Source organism: Acomys minous, assembly GCF_964271855.1.
Source record: "Acomys minous genome assembly, chromosome: 9".
Taxonomy (NCBI): domain Eukaryota; kingdom Metazoa; phylum Chordata; class Mammalia; order Rodentia; family Muridae; genus Acomys; species Acomys minous.
This window is the reverse complement of record NC_140490.1, coordinates 9,581,478-9,598,928: the sequence shown is the minus strand read 5'-3', so window position 1 is coordinate 9,598,928 and position 17,451 is coordinate 9,581,478. Positions and strand designations below refer to the sequence as shown.

Here is a 17,451-nt window from a genome sequence, read left to right as displayed (position 1 = left end):
TGGATAAATAAATATATTGGTATAAAAATCATACACATGTTCTACCCCTCATCATTATCAAACTGAAAACCCAAACATTCCAGAAGCAGTGAGTACTATGAGCATACTTGTATCATCTATCTATCTATTTATCTATCTATCAATCATCTATCTATCTCTGTATCTATCTAATGAGTCAGAGTTTTACTATGTATAGCCTAGCCAGCAACTCCCTAGGTAGCCCAGGGTGGCTTTGAACTTGTGCCTAAACCTTTCCAGTGATGGATGAGAGGTGTGCTCCATCAAACCCAGTTGCAAAGGGGAAATAAATATTGAATTTTTTTTACTTAAGGGATCATCTAAATAAATATTGTTTTTTTTACATAAGGGATCATCGATCTGTAAAGAAAACGTTGGTTCCAGGGTTGGGACAAAGAATGTCTAACCAGACAGAGACAATTTATTATACCGGAAAGTAAGAAGTTTCTAACAAGAAAAATGTTTGTAGACACAAAAGCCACACCCTTGCTCTCAAAGGGGTGCATAGTCTCCAACCTGGAGCCTGTGAACATTGCTTTATATGATTAAAGGAACCTAGCTGTTGTGATTAGGAATCTTGAAATAGGGGGTGTATTATACAAGCAGACCATCTTAGTCACTTTTCTATGGACGTGAAGAAATACCATGATCAAGACAACTTATAAAAGAAAGCATTTAATTAGGGGCTTTACAGTTTCAGAGGGTGAGTTGTGACCATCATGGGAACAGGGAGCATAGCGGCAGGCAGGCATGGTGCTGGAGTAGTAGCTAAGAGCTTACATCTTATCTGCAAGTCAGAGGCAGGACACACAGACTGGACCTGCTGTGGGCGTTTGAAAACTCAAAGCCTACTTCCAGTGACACACCTCTCCAACAAGGTCACACTTCCTCATTCTTTCAAAATAGTTACGGCAAACGGGGACCAAGCATTCAAATATATGAGCCTATGGATTCCAATCTCAACTGAAAGTACCACACAGGCACAGCTGTAATTACCCATGTCGCCAGTAAGGCCAGCCATGGAGGATGGCATAGTGACAAGACAGACAAAGAAGCAGCATAAATCTCAAAGATAGCTTCTAGAAACCAGAAGGAAAGGAAATGGGACACCCAGAAGGGTTAGCCAGGGACACCCTGTATACATTCTAAGGGAAACCTCTACTACTACCGAGCAAAGCCATACCCCTGTATGTTAGAAGAGGGCAAGGAAAATCCTATCCCCCGCCCCCACCCCCAATATGGTACACACATCACCAGGCCTGTATCCTAGTTTGCTTTTAGTTGCTGTGATAAATACCACGAGCAAAAGCAGATTGAGAGAGAAAAGGTTTTTTTCTGGCTTACAGGGTAGTCAGTTCCTCATCAAGGAGAACTCAGTGCTGTTTACTGGCTTGCGTTCCCTGGCTGACTCAGCTACCCATAGTGAGCATATGCCCATCATTAGCAGTCAAGAAAATGCCTCCCAGATATGCCCAAAAGTCAGTCTGATGGAGGCAATTCTTCATTTGACATTTCTTCTCTCCAGGTATATCTAGGCTTGTGTCAGGTTGAGGAACACTAAGTACGGGCAGGCGAAAGTGCATACTAGGGCCTGGTGGAGGATGTCTTTGGGCAACCTGAAGTTGCTTGTGCTTGAGTTGGCTCTGAAAGGTGTGGAGTTTTAAAGTTACCAAGCCACCTAGCCTGCAGCCTTGATCCTCAGGGATCAAAGGAGTCTCCCCTGACTTTCAAAGACGTGCTGGTTCACAGGGCTTCCTATCTAAGGGTCTGCTTGCCCTCTGTCTCTGCTTGCCAGCTTCCATTGCTCTGTCTCGATGTTACACCGTGCTTCCGCTCTTTGAGTCCAGTTCTCCCATCTACGGGGCCCCTCCCATATAGTGCGCGTTCTTGGCCCCTTCGTGAGCGCGCCCCTTCCCTTTGCTTGTGAACTCCCCTTCCATTTCCCTTTGCTTGTGAATTCCCCTTCCATTGCCCTTTGCTTCCAAGGCCGGGATGGGGATGGAACCTTAGCTCTACCCTTGAGCGTGCACTCGTTGCCAGGCAACGGGACGCAACTCACTGGCAGGTGGCCAGAACGTGGATCAGTTGCGTCCACCAAGGAGGCTGGAGCGTTTTCCCTCGAACCGATCCTCTAGTGTCTCTGCAGAAGCAGTTCTCAAAATTATACCTCGCGTGTCACGTAGGTCTCACCCCGGAGCCGGAGGGAGGGTTAGTTCCGGTGTGTCAGTCCGTGGGCCTGGGTAACTCCACCCCCTTTCTTTCTTCGGGCTCCTCCTCTTTCTTTTCCTCCTCACCTTCTGCCGCCCTCTAGCCACTCAATAGAAAACTGACGTTAAGTACCTAGGTTGGTGGCTGTCTGAATTTTATTTTCAGGTACAAGGGGTTTCTTTCTAGCACAAATATAGTATAAGACAATTATTCATTGTTTCTCCGAAATTCAAATTGAACTGAGTCTGCTGTAGTTTTAAGTGTCGAATGAATCCAGCACTCTGCCCAAGTCCCTGTCTATCCCAGACCCTGCCACAAGACCTCCTTCAGTGGCTCAGAGCAACTGCTGCCGGCTGGAGGCAGGTGTTTCTGTAGGAATGGATTTCCTTCTGTGGAGTTGGGCGCATACTGGTGTTTGTTGGGGGAACTACATTTCTTAGAACAGAAGAGATGGCTAGTAATATCTTCACATGGCCAGGAAATGGATATTACAGAGATAACAGAGGGACCTCATGGAAGCACCCCTGAGAACGCTAAGCCGGAGCCCTATAGAGACAGAGGTCCATCACTGTCCCTTTCTCAGGTTCCATGATTTCTGGAGCAGCAGCAGTAACCTCCATGTTTTATGTAACTGAACTTCAAACGGCATTGAGGTATTTAGAGACTTTCCCGCTGAAGCAGCACAATGGAGGTCCAGTCGGTTGTCACACTGCTTTGCTCTATGTGGTTAGGATACCAATGCCAGCTGGATAAGAAATCAGCTCATTAGTACCAGTTCCAGCGAGTTCTTAGGGCTACACTTATATACACACACTTACGTTCCTTTGTTGGCAGAAGCAATTTCTAGAACATCCTTCCCCTCCTGCATTTATGAGTCACTAGGCAACCAATCCCTATTTTAGCATCTCCATTACCTTATAGTGTCACCAGATTATATGGTACTATACCTAATTGTCCCTCTCTCTGGACAATCAGATGGTATTCTAGCCTGACTGTGGTAATAATGCTGTGAATACTATGCTCACATGTTATTTCATAGTCTTGAGTTTGCACCTTTGAGATAGGATTTAAGAACTGAAGTGGTGAACATATTCTGATCTTTCTAGATAATTGACAAATCACTCTGGACAATGTCAATTTTTCTCTCTCATCGCTATTGCAGGCCAGGTTGGTGTCTATAAAGAGGTAGATCCATCTGAAAGGTTATGCAAAATGTTAAGTGCCTTGGGCCAGAGGCAAGTCTTGACAGACTGGCACCTGTGTTCTCTGGTTGCTAGAACTCCCTCTTTTCGTTTTCATTCTTTTTTCTTTTTTTTTTTCTTTCGGTCTTGTGAATTTCACTGTTTCATCAGTAAACTTGAGCTTAACTCAAATATCAACTTCCTCACGGAAGGTTTTTGTTTGTTTGTTTGTTGTTTTTTGTTTCTTTGGCTTCCCTGGCTTGACAGACCTCCTGTTGTCTGCTCTTCAGAGAATGTATTTCAATTTTAATCTTGTATTTACTGATTTGTCATTAATATTCATCTTCTCTACCCATCTCCACGCCATGTGAAGTCAAAAACAGTCTGTAGGTACAAATGCAAATGTTCAGAAGGCAACTGACAGACATATCACATATATTTAATGAAAAAAAAAAAACCCAACCAACCACCAGTAGCCTTCCTACTGGGACATGTGATCTCTCTCTACCTTCTGTGGGCAACCCCAAGAAATTGTGACTCACTGGGTCACAGTTCCGGGATTGGGTGCAACCATATCTTTGGCCTGTTATTGTTCATCTGCATATCCTGCCTTTGGTAAATAGAAATAGTCATCCCAGAAAAAAAAAACCAAGCAGCAGTTTTCATATTTAAAGAGACTGGGAAACCGCTGAAAGTGTGCACAAACTTGCTCACTTGCCCCCATGGAGAGACAGTGGTGTCGTCTCTGTGACCAAAATACTCCCTGGGAACCTAGAGGAAAGAGCCTGTCTTCTAGAAGAAGGACAGATAGCCAGGCATGATGGCACACGCTTATAATCCCAACACTGGGGAGGCAGAGGCAGGCAGATCAATGTGAGTTCGAGGCCAGCCTGGAGTCCAGGACAGCCAAGGCTACACAGAGAAACCCTGTGTTAAAAAACCAAAAGAAGAAGAAGAAGGTGGAAGAGGAGAATGAGGAGGACAGATAGAGGTACACACACACACACACACACACACACACACACACACACACACACACACACACTTCTCAAGCAGATCTGGGCCTTGAAGATGATTAGGTGTGGAGGGAGGAAAGGTTTATGGAGATCAGGGTGTGATGAGCAGAGTGACAGGATATTTGGTGGACAGAGAGATGCTTGAAGTTAGCCGAAACGGAAATTTATGGCCAGGTTATGAGTAACCTCATGTGATTTGAATTTGAATCGATATTCTCTGGCTTTGGCATATATGCTTTTAAAGAAGAGATGGGCAATTTGTGATGTCTTATTGATGTGCGTAGGAGAAGAGAGGGTCCTGAGGTCAAGAAGTGGGCACAAATCCTACATCCATCTGCCAGCCAAGTGCTCTGGGCTGTTCACTTAAGCTCTTTGAGTGCGACTTCCTATCTACCCACGGCGTGGGATGTTGTGGACATTAACTGGCACCAGCGTTACTTGGTACAGTACTAGTGTCCAATTATGATTCTGGGGCTGAACTTGAGAGCCTTTGGGATGTAGAAGCTATTTTAGCTATGACTTCTGCGAGTCCTTTTGTAGATGATTTGCAGTTAATTAGGGCCAGCCTGTTTATGCCATTCCTAATGAGAGGCACTCACGACTAGTGACAGGGTAGAATGTTCAATGGAATGTTCAGGTAGTTCTCCACCCCACCCCCTGCCCCCCCACCACCCCAGCTTAACTTTACTCTCTCTCTCTCTTTCTTTCTTTCTTCTTTTTTTTTTTTCAAGACAGGGTTTCTCTGTGTATCCCTGGCTCTCCTGGAACTCACTCTGTAGACCAGGCTAGCCTTGAACTCAGAGATCTGTCTGCTTCTACCTTAAGTGCTGGGATTAAAGGGTGTACGCCACTGTTCCCTGGCTTTACTTTACTTTACTTTTAACCATGTCTACTCTGAACCCTTGCCTAATGAATGGCTAGATGGTTTTATTTAGGAGTTAAAAATGGAGTCAATGTATCTCCAAAAGCACCTGGGGACATGCTTAACTCAAGGCCTCGCAGAAGTAGCAAGAGTTCGCCCAGTGGATCCAATTGAATATTTAGCCCTGTGGATTTATAAGTACAAGAAAAATGTGACCATGGAGCAACAGGTAAATATGGATTACCTTTTAGGAAATTAGAATGGCATGACATTTGGTTCATCTTGTCTATATTTTTATGTTCAATCTTGTTTTTCTATTACAAAAATGTATATTATATAAAAACTTTGGACAATAGGTAAAAGTAGAGAGGGCAAAAACTGAAAGAACACTTCTTTTTTATTTTAAATATTTTCTTGTTTGTGTTGTCTTTTTCTGACATACTTGTATATTTTTCTTTTTTCTTATATTTGGTGTATAATCCTAATTCTGTGTTCTTTGTTGAGCTAAAACATAAAATGCCCCCAAATTGTTGTATAGTTTGCTAATGAATAGGCCATCATTTGCTTAACCCCCTTTCTAGTGCTTGTAATTGATATGCTCCTGAGATTGCATTTATAGATTGCTTGGTCTCTAATAAGTTGTGTGCTGTTGCTTTTTACCAATTGCCAGAGACAGAAAGAAAGGATTACCTTGGCGCGTGAGAAAGAAATAGCCATGATGGAGCAGGAGATGCTGGAGCGCCTCAAAGCAGAGGAACTCCTGTTTCAGCAGGTGAGATAAGCGCTCAAACGCAGCTAAAGTGAACAGTGTCACCCTCGGTGTGGTGCAACCCACATCCTGAAATATACTGCCCAGAGCTGGTCACTTGACCATGTCTCTCCTGTATGCCCATCTTTTTCTGCAGAAAAGGCAGTAGCATGAGGTAATAGAACAACTGAGAGAATGTGTTGTAGTGGAAGCCAAGAGGACAGTAGTAGAGGGCACCACTGCTGAGCTGGTGCTCATTCGGACCCGGACAATCTCTCCAGGAACAGCGGAGAGGGTGGGGCAATGGGTAAGGAAGGAGATGGGAGTGAGCATAACGCTTTCACGGGGCTTGTGGAGGGAAGGCCAGTGGGTTCGTTTTGATTTAAGAACACACAGAGTGGGGTCTGGAGAGATGACTCAGAGGTTAAGATGACTGCTCTTCCAAAGGTCCTGAGTTCAATTCCTAGCAACCACATGGTGGCTCACAACCATCTGTAATATAACCTGATGCCCTCTTCTGGCCTGCAGATGTACATGTAGACCACTGAATAAATAATAAACAAATAAATCTTAAAAAAAATAAAAGAATACACAGAGTACAATGAATGACACTAGAAAATAGAAAGGATTGGCCTAGAACCTTCTGTCCACAATAGGAAGAGGAAATGGGTCTGAAAAACAAGTGGATGAGCTCTTCTTGTTTTGTAGCTCAGAGACAAGGAACAAGTGGCCTAGGTACAGGTGGGTGAATCAGCTTGTGACACAAAGGTGGAAGCAGAGTCTGCCTCTGTTCCTATCTTCTTTATGAAGTAAGAATCAACTATGAGCATACACTAAGAATGAAGTTGGGGACCTAAAAGTGACACATAAGCAGGCGTGGTAGTTCTAGTAATGCCAGCACTGGAGAGGTGAAGGCAAGCGGACTGTTATTAGTTAGAGTCCAGCCTGGACAGGTAAGAACTCTCTACAACAAACAAGCAAAAAGGAGAGGTAGAGCTAATGTGTAGTTATGGACATGTTGTAACCACCCTATGATTTCAGTACTTGTGATTTCTCAGCAGCAGTTGGCATTCCAGCTGGAGTTGGAAATGCAAGAAAAAGAGAAAGAGAAGACAGAATTCCAGAGAGAGGAGGAAAAATTAAGTAAGGTAATCTGAAGTTTGCGTTACTGGTCTGCTCATTAGAAGCTTCTAGAATCTTCAGGCTGTTTTCTTCCAGCCATGCCAGCAGAAAGACTATAGGATGCAGAACCCAGCAACTGTGGCACTTCAGGCCCCAGTCTTTCTGTCTGCTCTCCTGTCTCACAATAGCAGTTGTAGCACAGGATCAAGGCATCACGCAGTGGGTAAATACAGTTGTGTGTGTGCCTTCATGAGCGGCACAGGTCTCCAGAGAGACACTGTCAAGGTTTTGTCAGGAGACAGCTGCTGTTAATTATGTTGGCTGATTTGAAGGTATTCTGATGAATAAGAAAGCAGCATATTACTTTTTTAATATTAGATTTACCAAAAAATCATTTACATTTAAAAAATCTGTACTCATGTTGATTTTCAGGTCTCTTACGGAAAACAAACAAACAAACCAATGAAATGAGTTAGTTGTTTTTTTTTTAAAGCCCATTTTCTTTGGTAATATGTACATAAAGTCAAATCTCTACTTTAGCCAATAATTCTTAATATCCTGAAAATATGTACCATATAGGCCAGACTTCTGATTGACTGAACCTATGGCTACTATCTTTCCACCCAACTGTAACTCCCTTTATTGGACCCAGAATTAAAACAGAAATCAGAAGCAACATTTATCAAATGCAGTCAATATGTTTGAGAAAAAAAATCATTTGAAACATTTTTTGTTTTTTGTTTTTTTTGAGACAGGGTCTCTCTGTATAGTTCTAGAATTTGCTTTGTATATCAGGTTGGCCTCCTACTCAGAGATCCCACCTTGGCCTCCTGAGTGCTGGGATTAAAGGCATGTGCCATCACTGGTGAACATTTCTTTTAAAACACATAGGGTGTTTCCAGATTCTGGATTTCCTGACTAAAGCTGCTATGAACATAGTTGAGCAAATATCCTTGTTATATGGTGGAGCATCTTTGGGGTAGATGCCCAGGAGTGGTATGGCTGGGTCTTGAGGTAGCACTATTACCAATTTCCAAAGTGGGTGTATAAATTTGCCCTCCCACCAGCAATGGAGGAGTGTTCCCCTTTCTCTACATCCTTTCCAGCATGTGCTGTCACTTGAGTTTTTGATCTCAGTCATTCTGACAGGTGTAAGATGGAATCTCAGAGTTCTTTTGATTTGGATTTCCCTGATGACTAAGGAGGTTGAGCATTTCTTTAAGTGTCTCTCAGCCATATGAGATTCCTCTGTTGAGAGTTCTGTTGAGCTCTGTGCCTCATTTTTAATTGGGATTATTTGGTTTGTTGGTGTTTAATTTCTTGCATTTTAGATATTAGCCCATTGTCAGTTATAGGGTTGGTGAAGATCTTTTCCCAATCTGTAGGTCATTGTTTTGTTCTGTTGACAGTGTCTTTTGCCTTACAGAAGCTTTTCAGTTTCATGAGGTCCCATTTATTTATTTATTTAGTTTTTTGACACAGGATTTCTCTTAGCTGTCCCAGAGTCACTTTGTAGACCAGGCTGGCCTTAAATTCACAGAGACCTGCCTGCTTCTGCCTCCTGAGTGCAGAGATTAAAGGTATGTGCCACCATGCCTGGCAAGGTTCCATTTATTAATTGTTGATCTTAGAGCCTGAGCTGTTGGTGTTCTGTTCAGGAAGTTGTCTCCTGTGCCAATGAGCTCAAGGTTTTCCCACTTTTTCTTTTAACAGATTTAGTGTATCTGGTTTTTATGTTGAGGTCTTTATTCCACTTAGACTTTATTTTTGTGCAGGGTGATAAATAATGATCTATTCACATTTTCTGCATATAAATATCCATTGAGACCAGGACCATTTGTTGAAGATGTTATCTTTTTTCCAATTGCATGGTTTTGGCTTCTTTTTCAAAAATCAAGTGTCCATAGGTGTATGGTATTCGATTCTATTCCAGTTAGCCACCTGCCTGTCTCTATGCCAGAACCATGCCTTTTGTTTTGTTTTGTTTTGTTTTGTTTTGTTTCTCAAGACAGTGTTTCCTTGTGTAGCTCTGGCTGTCCTGGACTCACTTTGTAGTCCAGGCAGGCCTCGAACTCACAGAGATCCTCTGCCTCCCTGAGTGCTGGGATTACAGGCCTGTACCACCATGCCTGGTGAACATACAGTTTTTATTACTATTGCTCTATAGTACAGATTGAGATCAGGAGTGGAGATACCTCCAGAAGATCTTTTAATTTACAGGATTGTCTTAGCTATTCAGGATTTAGTTTTTTCAATTGAAGAATGGATAAAGAAACTGTGGTATGTTTACACAATGGAATACTAATCGGCTCAGGAGGGAGGGATGCTGGGGAGACTGATGTATCAACCATGGACCATGCATAGTGAGGACCTAGACCCTCTGCTTATAAGTAGTAGGTAGGCAGCACAGTCTCTTTGTGGATCCCGTAATATGGGGAGTAGGGGCTGCCTCTGACATGGACTCTGGTGCCCACTTGTTGATCACTTCCCTCTGGTGGGGTGGCCTTGCCAGGCCACAGAGGAAGAGGATACAGGCAGAGGCTGGGGTCAAATGATAGTGGAGGAGGGCTCCTCCTTACTGAGGACTAGGGGAGGGAGGGAGGGGAGGGCCAGGAGGAGACAAGAGAGGGGCCTACAATTGGGATGTAAAGTGAATAAATTAAAAATAAATTTAAATACCCCTCACACGCATAGGGTGGCGAATTGAATAAACCAGGTGAAATGTTGACACATATATTCAACTATCGGCATAGTTTTAACATCTAGATGCTGATATGTTAGCTTGTACAATTGGAACATTTCGGGGCATGCACGTAAGCTCACACACATACGATCACACCAGAGGGTCACACTCATGTCTGCAGGTACTAAGCCTGTGTGACCAGAGTCAACACAACTTTAACACTTCCTATGGCCTTAGTGCCCCTCTGCTCCACCTTGGAAAGTATCCCCACCTCACTCACTACTCAGAGGCCTTTCGTGAGCCTTGCTCTGGCCTGCAGACACACAACAAGTAATCCTGACTTGAAGAGGGGCTAGACTCTGGGATGTTTGCCTCAGACCCCTGGGAGCAAGAGAGTCAACAGCTAACAGGGATGTCTCCCTCCTGCTCTCTGATGTGGACTTCAGCCTTGCTCCTGGTGCTCTAGTTTGTGGCAAAGGATGAGGAAATTGGATCTTACTGGCTTTCAGAGAGTCACATGTAGAAGTTCCCACCATCGCAGAGGAATGGATTTATTGTTTGGTTTAGTAAAAGAACTGGGGGGAAGCTGGGTGTGGTGGAGCACACCTGTAGTCCCAGCACTCTGGGAAGCAGAGGCAGGTGGATCTCCGTGAGTTCGAAGCCAGCTTGGTTTACAGAGCGAGTTCAGGACAGTCAAGGCCACACAGAGAAACCCATTTCTTTGCAAAATAGTACCTCATATATCTCTATAATCAGGGTGGCCATAGGTGCAGTCACAAATGAATAATCTTCCAACTGCCAAAATGCCTCATGTCAGCATGAGTCATGTGACTTTGCTACAAGGTCATAGTGATGAAGCGATGGATGGATGCAGTAGTATGTTGGCTTGGTTGGAAGAAAACCTTCTCATTCAGAAGTGGCCTCCCATGATGGGCAGACATTTCCACTGCAGTGTATAAGTGTTGCTAAGGACCTGTGAAAACCACTTGGGCATTGGATGATAGCTTGGACAAAGTTAATTCATTCAGAAATATGCTCTCCCTTCTTGTATGCACAACCCAACTTCAATCATCCTTTAAAAATCTTTTATTTTAAGATGTTACTTTAATATCATTGCTTTTTATAGTTGCTGGAAATTTTGCTTCAATTTTAGTGTTTCAGCCCATTTAAAAAATGAGCATTGGGCTGGAGAGATGGCTCAGAGGTTTAGAGCACCGGCTGCTCTTCCAAAGGTCCCGAGTTAAATTCCCAGCAACCACATGGTGGTTCACAACCATCTATAATGAGAGCTGGTGTCCTCTTCTGGTGTGCAGGTGTACATGCTGGTGCAATACTGTATACATAGTAAATAAATATTTAAAAAATTCAGAACATTTTATTAAATCTTAGAAAATTTCATACAATTTCACCCTCCCACCTCTTGGTTTTCAAGACAGGGTTTCTCTGTGTAGCCTTGGCTGTTCTGGACTTGATCTGAAGACCAGGCTGGCCTTGAACTCACAGAGATCCACCTGCCTCTGCCTCCCAGAGTGCTGGGATTGTATCCTCCCACCAAATCCTCCTATAGACTTTTCCTTGTTTTCTTTCAAATTCAGTCAAATTCATCGCCTCTTTTTTTTATTAATTGTTGTTATTTGCATATATACACACACACACACACATATATATGCATTCCTAAATATAACCTGTTTTGCTGGTGAAATGTAACTGTTGTATATGTTTTCAAGGCAGGCCACTTGGCATTGGGTAACTAATTAGCATGCTTTTCCCTGGGGAGACTGTTTCTCCTACTCTTTGCATCCCTTAGTTGCTGTAGTTCTTTGAGCACAGTTGAGGTCTTGCGGGCCTTCCCATGTCCACTTTGGCATGCCTGTTGTTGTCCTTGTTTGGTTCATGTTCATGCATTCATGCTAATGAGACTTTATGCATGCACTTCTGACGATTCTATGAGACACAGTCTTATAGCAAAACTCCCTGATCCCCTCCCTGGTTCTTACACTCTTTTCCCTCCCTCTTCCATGTTCCCAGAGCTTTAGGTGCAGGAGTTGTTTTATAGAAGTATTCACTGAAATTGCCCTCTACAGCTCTGCTTCTTAATTTAGTGAGGTTTTATTTTAATGTGGTTTAAATTTATTTTATTTTATTTTTGGCAACAGCCTCTGTCTGTTGCTAAGGGAAGTTTCCTTAAGATGAGGACTACATTTATCTATGGGTACGAGGACAAATATTCAGAGCGTAGATAGGAATTATGTTGGTTTTGTAAAGTGGTAGTTGTAGATTCTCCTTTAAGATCTATGATTTAACTCGGCCTGGATAGTTAGCTAGTTTCCTAGTACCAAGCAGGACACTCCTGTTGTTGATTAGATCCTAAAATCCAACTAGAGAGCTCTTGGTTACCACTTAGGTACACGTATCACTATTGCCCTGTAGTGTTATCATATGTGCTGGTCACTGTGGTTCATAGGGCTGTTGGTTACTCCTTTTTTAAAAAATATATTTATTAATTTATTCATATTACATCTCAGTTGTTATCCCATCCCTTGTATCCTCCTATTCCTCGCTCCCTCCCATTTTCCCCTTACTCCCCTCCCCTATGACTGTGACTGAGGGGGTCCTCTTCCCCCTGCATATGTTCATAGGATATCAAGTCTCTTCTTGGTAGCCCGCTATCCTTCCTCTGAGTGCCACCACGCCTCCCCATTGAGGGGATGTGGTCAAATATGGGGCACCAGAGTTTGTGTGAAAGTCAGACCACCACTCCCTTCCCCCGCCCCCCTCACCCTCCACTCAACTGTGGAGAATGTCCTGTCTCTACAGTTGGCTAGATCTGTGTAGGGGTTCAAAGTTTACTGCAAGTATTGTCCTTGGCTAGTGCCATAGTTTGAGCAGGACTGTTGGTTACTTCTTTCCTTTGGGAGCTTGCATGGCATCTTCAGGTACCACAAAGCTGGTCCCCCAGGGTAAAAGGCATTCAGGTCAGTTTCAGCTCAGGCCTGTGTGTCTGAAGGGTGTGGTGTCTCCAGGAACTGAGATTTACCTTTCACCTCTGGTCAAACTCATTTTCTGAAAGAGTTTTATTTAACTATAAATAGTTATCTCCCTAGCAGATAGTAATACATCAAACTAAGATCCATTGTTCTGTGTGCACTGTATTTTAATGATTCCTTAGAAAGTGATATTGCCTTTGCTGTTAAACTGACCAGAGCACTTAAAAACAAACAAACAAACAAACAAACAAACAAACAAACAAACATAAACTTAAAAACCAAACATGGAATAGGAATGAACAATTGCAGTGTTTCCTTTACTTTATCCAGGAGATGATGAGCAGTGAAAGCACAGCTAGGGTGTGCGTGAGGAGTCCACGCAGTCAGAAGGAAGAGCTGCTGTGTGCTGTGTGAAACGAATACATACCTTAGAATAGACACCTTATGTTTTGAGTCAGTGGCTAAGGTTTTAATAAGGGCACTGTCAATACCGCTGGTCCAGGATGGGCATGGTGGCATACCCATGTGATCCCAGTGCCTGAGGCTGGATAGTTGTGATTCCAGGCATGCCTAAAGCTACAGAGAGAGACTCAGTCTTAGCAAAACAAAAAAAACCCCTACAAAATGACAGTCCAAATGGATATTCAGGTGATAAGTCACAGGTGTATGGTAATTGAAACAAATCTCAGAGTGAATAAACTTTGGACATTGAATATGCACTGGTATATTTTAGATCCACAATGTCCTGTAACGTTGTCCATAGAATTAATTACAAATTATGTATTTTGAAATTCCGAATGGATTTAAAAATAACTTTTAGTACTTATTACTGTTAGGAGGCATTGGCGGCTTCTGTTAATTCTGTTGAGTCTGAGTGCTTCATTCAGAAATTCTATTTCAGAATTGAAAGAAAAGGAACATGTTTATTTTGAGGCCTTGTAAAAGTAAAAACTGAATTTTATGACTGTAGGAATCAGTGATGGACATGGGCAAAACCCTAGCAGAGATCAGTGATCGCTATGGGGCCCCGAACTTGAGCAGAGTGGAAGAGCTTGATGAGCCGATGTTATCTGATGTGAGTATCAAGACGTGTCACCCCAGAACACATTAGTTTCCATCTTGATAAGGTCTAGTATAGATGAGATGAGTAAAATAATAGTTTTCCTTCATGCAAAGACAGTGAGTGCAGGTACTAACCAAATTCTTTTTTTTTTCCAAGATATGTATTATTTTATTAATTTGTTCTTGTTACATCTCAATGGTTATCCCATCCCTTGTCTCCTCCCATTCTTCCCTCCCTCCCATTTTCCCCTTATTCCCCTCCCCTATGACTGTTCCTGAGGGGGATTACCTCCCCCTGTATATGTTCATAGGGTATCAAGTCTCTTCTTGGTAACCTGCTGTCCTTCCTCTGAGTGCCACCAGGTCTCCCCCTCCAGGGAAAATGGTCAAATATGAGGCACCAGAGTACGTGAGAAAGTCATATCCAATTCTCCACTCTACTGTGGAGAATGTTCTGACCATTGGCTAGATCTGGGTAGGGGTTTAATCTTTTTTTTTTTTAAACTTTTATTTTATGTGTATGGATATTTGCCTGCTTGTATTTGTCTATGTACAAGCAGTGCCATTGGAGGCCAGAAGATGGTGCCAGATGCCCTGGGACTGGAGAAGGTTGTGAGGTGCCATATAGATGCTAGGATTCAAACCCAAGTCCTCTAGAACAGCCAGTGCTCTTTACCTGCTGAGCCACTTGCCCAGCCCCATTAATCAAATTCTTAATTTAAAAAAATATTTTTTTTTGTTTTTTTGTTTTGTTTTGTTTTTCGAGGCAGGGTTTCTCTGTGTAGCCTTGGCTGTCCTAGACTCATTTTGTAGACCAGGCTGGCCTCGAACTCAGAGCAATCTGCCTGTCTCTGCCTCTCAAGTGCTGGGATTAAAGGCGTGCGCCACCGCGCCCTGCCCCCCAAATTCTTAACGGTGCTCTGCTTGTCAAGGAGGCATCAGTGGCATCTCTCTGTCTACGTACATGCATAGGCTCATTGATGTCTATGCTTCTATCTCTAATCATCTGTGTCTGTATATTTTACAGTTAGATTTTTTGAAAACATCAAAACCTCTTAGAAATACACGTATTAAAATCATTTTGTGAAATACACAATCCTTCAATTCAAAAGTGAAAGATCCATTTTGTCTCTTCTGGAGCAAGCTCTGGAAACGCATAAGCAGTTTAATGTGAACAAGCGTCTTTATAGTATGCAAGTGCATACGTTTATTTATCAAGCTTCGTGTGTCAGGCACTGTGCCGGATGCAGTGGGAAATAAGACAACTTTCACCTGCTGAAGTTTCCTGTCTGGAGGAGAAACACAATCAGAACAGCATTTGGTGCTGCTCATAGAGTGACTAGGAAATCTATTGTCCACACTTGGTTAATGGCTGAAAGAAAGGTCTATGAGTAACTGAGTCAGATCAGCAGGAGGACTCTCCCTCCAGGAGGGCATTGTGACGGCTGATCTTGGTTGTCAGCTTGACACACCTGGAATTGAATTTGAATTGCCTCCACCAGATTAGTGTGTGGGCACGGTCTTTGGGGGGCATTTTCTTGAGAGCTCAGCCTACTGTGGGCTTGGGCTGAATGAGAAATCAGGAAATTGAGGGAGGGAGCCAGTAAGCAATAATGGTCCGGCCTGATCCAGTCCTCCATGGCGTTTGCTTAGGTCCTTGACTCAGCTTCCCTCAGTGATGAATTGTGACCTGGGAGTGTGAGCCAAATATCCCCGCTCGTGCCATGCTGCCTTGGCTGTGGTGTTTGTCACAGCAACAGAAAGCAAGCAAACTAGAGCAGGCACATCTTGTTACTTCAGTCTGTGGGCACCGAGAACATGAGGCATGGCGAGGGTGGAGGAAGCCTAGGGAGCATAGTTCTAGAAGGAAGTAGGGTCTGTTGCTCAGTGGTGGGACAAGGGGACTCCAAGGAAGACTTCTAGGTAGAAAGAGAGAATAAAGAGTCATGCCTGGGGCAATGAGGGATGAGGTCCAGGAGACAGCAGGGGCCCCACCCTGAAAGGACTTGTAATTCTTGCTCAGTGCCTCAGATATTTTCTTGTAAGCAGTGGGGTCCTATGTTGTCAGAGCTGCACTTTAGAAAGAGTACATGGTTACAGTGTTGGGAGGAGAACGGGAAAGAAAGAGGTAACTGAGCTAAGGGAGGGAGCAAGGTGTGGAGTGGGCGGAGTGAGAAGGTCTGCAGGTTGGGGGAGGGGGAAGAGGCCTTGCCATATTTATTTATTTATTTATTTATTATTTTTTCTGGCCTTGCCATATTTAATAATGGCTATTGGAAGTAGAAGAAAGGATGAACTAAGCACTTTCAAGAGCTATTCAGAAAGCAGGGCTAAAAGGACAGCAGGGAGCTACAACCAATAAACAATTCCTTCCCTTTGAGCCCAGGGGCCATTGGGAAGGGGCTATAAGAGACCAAGAGAGGCCAAAAAGCTGCTAGAAAGCCCAGCATTCCAGCTAGGCTTTGCAGAGCTGGGAGAGTGCTGAGACTTAAAGGTCGGGGTTAGGGGTAGAAAAGCCAGATCACATGGGGTTGTGCGTGCCTGCTTAGGCAGATTGGATTTAGGAACAGAGTGAGTTGTTGGAAGGCTCTAAGGATTTTTCTCAGGTGGAGAGTAAGAGTGGAGCAGGCATTGAAAATCGAGACACGGTCATTTGCATGCAAGATGACCAGGTTTAGAAAGCGCAGATATGACCAGAGTGGCCTTGAATTTGGCTCAAGAGGCAGGGGAGAGGGAGTCCAGAAGGAAACCCAGCCCTTCTCCTTGAGCAGAGAATCTGGGAGTGTTATCACTGGAGGTGAATCAGTGAACATGTGAAAAGGAAGTAGGGTTTTTTGAACAGGGTTGCTTTAGTCATGAAGGTGTTGAATTTCAGGTGATTATGAGGCATGCACATGGCCAGAAACCAGTTTATGTATAGCATAGCTCTGGGAGGGAGCCGTGCAGAAGATCTGAATTCAGTAGCCAAGGCTATGTATGTTACCTGACCTAGGGGAGGGAAGACAGCATTGATGGGAGAGAGTGCAGTGTGTGAAGGCCTGAGGTCTAGGTAGGAGGGAACCACTAGGAATTCCAATAAGAGGTGCCAGGCTGAACAGATGGCTGCACCTTTAAAGGATAAGGCTTACAGTCAAGGGGACCAGGCTTCTGTTCCCCATAGGAGGTGGCTCTGGAAAGGCAGTGCCTTTCAGGATGGAAGAGAAAGGCCAGGCTAAGACTTCATTTAGGAGCATCACTTATGATTATATACTACTTGGGTACTCTTTCTTCTAAGTCACCCGAAACTCAGAAAACTTCCTTTATGGGATTACATCGACATTGCTTAAGCTTGATTTTCCTTGCCTTGTGGTTTCTATTCATTGTGGTAAAGCTTATTTACTTTGTATTTTGCTTTTAGGTTGCATTGAACATTGATCAAGATTTGTAGGACCAACCAGCTGAAAAGAAGTATTTTTGTTTCAAACTTCAAATTACAAGGGCCTTAATATGTATTTTTCTCCTTTCAATTCTACTCCCTTCCCCCACCCACTGACTTTATAAATGGGCTTCAAGTGTATCCTTAAA

At 43.5% G+C, this 17,451-nt stretch overlaps 2 protein-coding genes across 10 annotated transcripts in view; one reads left to right on the top strand and one right to left on the bottom strand.

Annotated features, from left to right (window-relative positions):
• Positions 1–4,393, bottom strand: part of DYDC2 (DPY30 domain containing 2) — a 16,271-nt gene extending 11,878 nt beyond the window's left edge. For 4 of the 7 annotated variants that reach the window (XM_084796788.1, XM_084796789.1, XM_084796784.1 and 1 more), the window contains exon 1: positions 2,078–2,215. The gene's annotated coding sequence lies outside the window, so the exon portion shown is untranslated. Of the gene's footprint in view, positions 1–2,077 lie in introns of all 7 variants that reach the window. The other 3 variants (XM_084796785.1, XM_084796787.1, XM_084796790.1) reach the window with 2 other exon arrangements.
• On the top strand, positions 2,066–17,451 carry DYDC1 (DPY30 domain containing 1). Of its 3 annotated transcripts, none has more exons than XM_084796783.1 (6): positions 2,066–2,197; positions 5,345–5,514; positions 5,956–6,057; positions 7,095–7,181; positions 13,796–13,900; positions 17,285–17,451. In XM_084796783.1, exons 2-6 carry the CDS (start codon positions 5,368–5,370, stop codon positions 17,312–17,314), a joined length of 471 nt encoding a protein of 156 aa, XP_084652909.1. In that variant the 5' UTR covers positions 2,066–2,197; positions 5,345–5,367; the 3' UTR covers positions 17,315–17,451. The 3 variants fall into 3 exon arrangements, with proteins under 3 accessions (XP_084652909.1, XP_084652907.1, XP_084652908.1); XM_084796781.1 differs by having other exon boundaries at positions 7,092–7,181; XM_084796782.1 differs by having other exon boundaries at positions 2,078–2,197; positions 5,359–5,514; positions 7,092–7,181.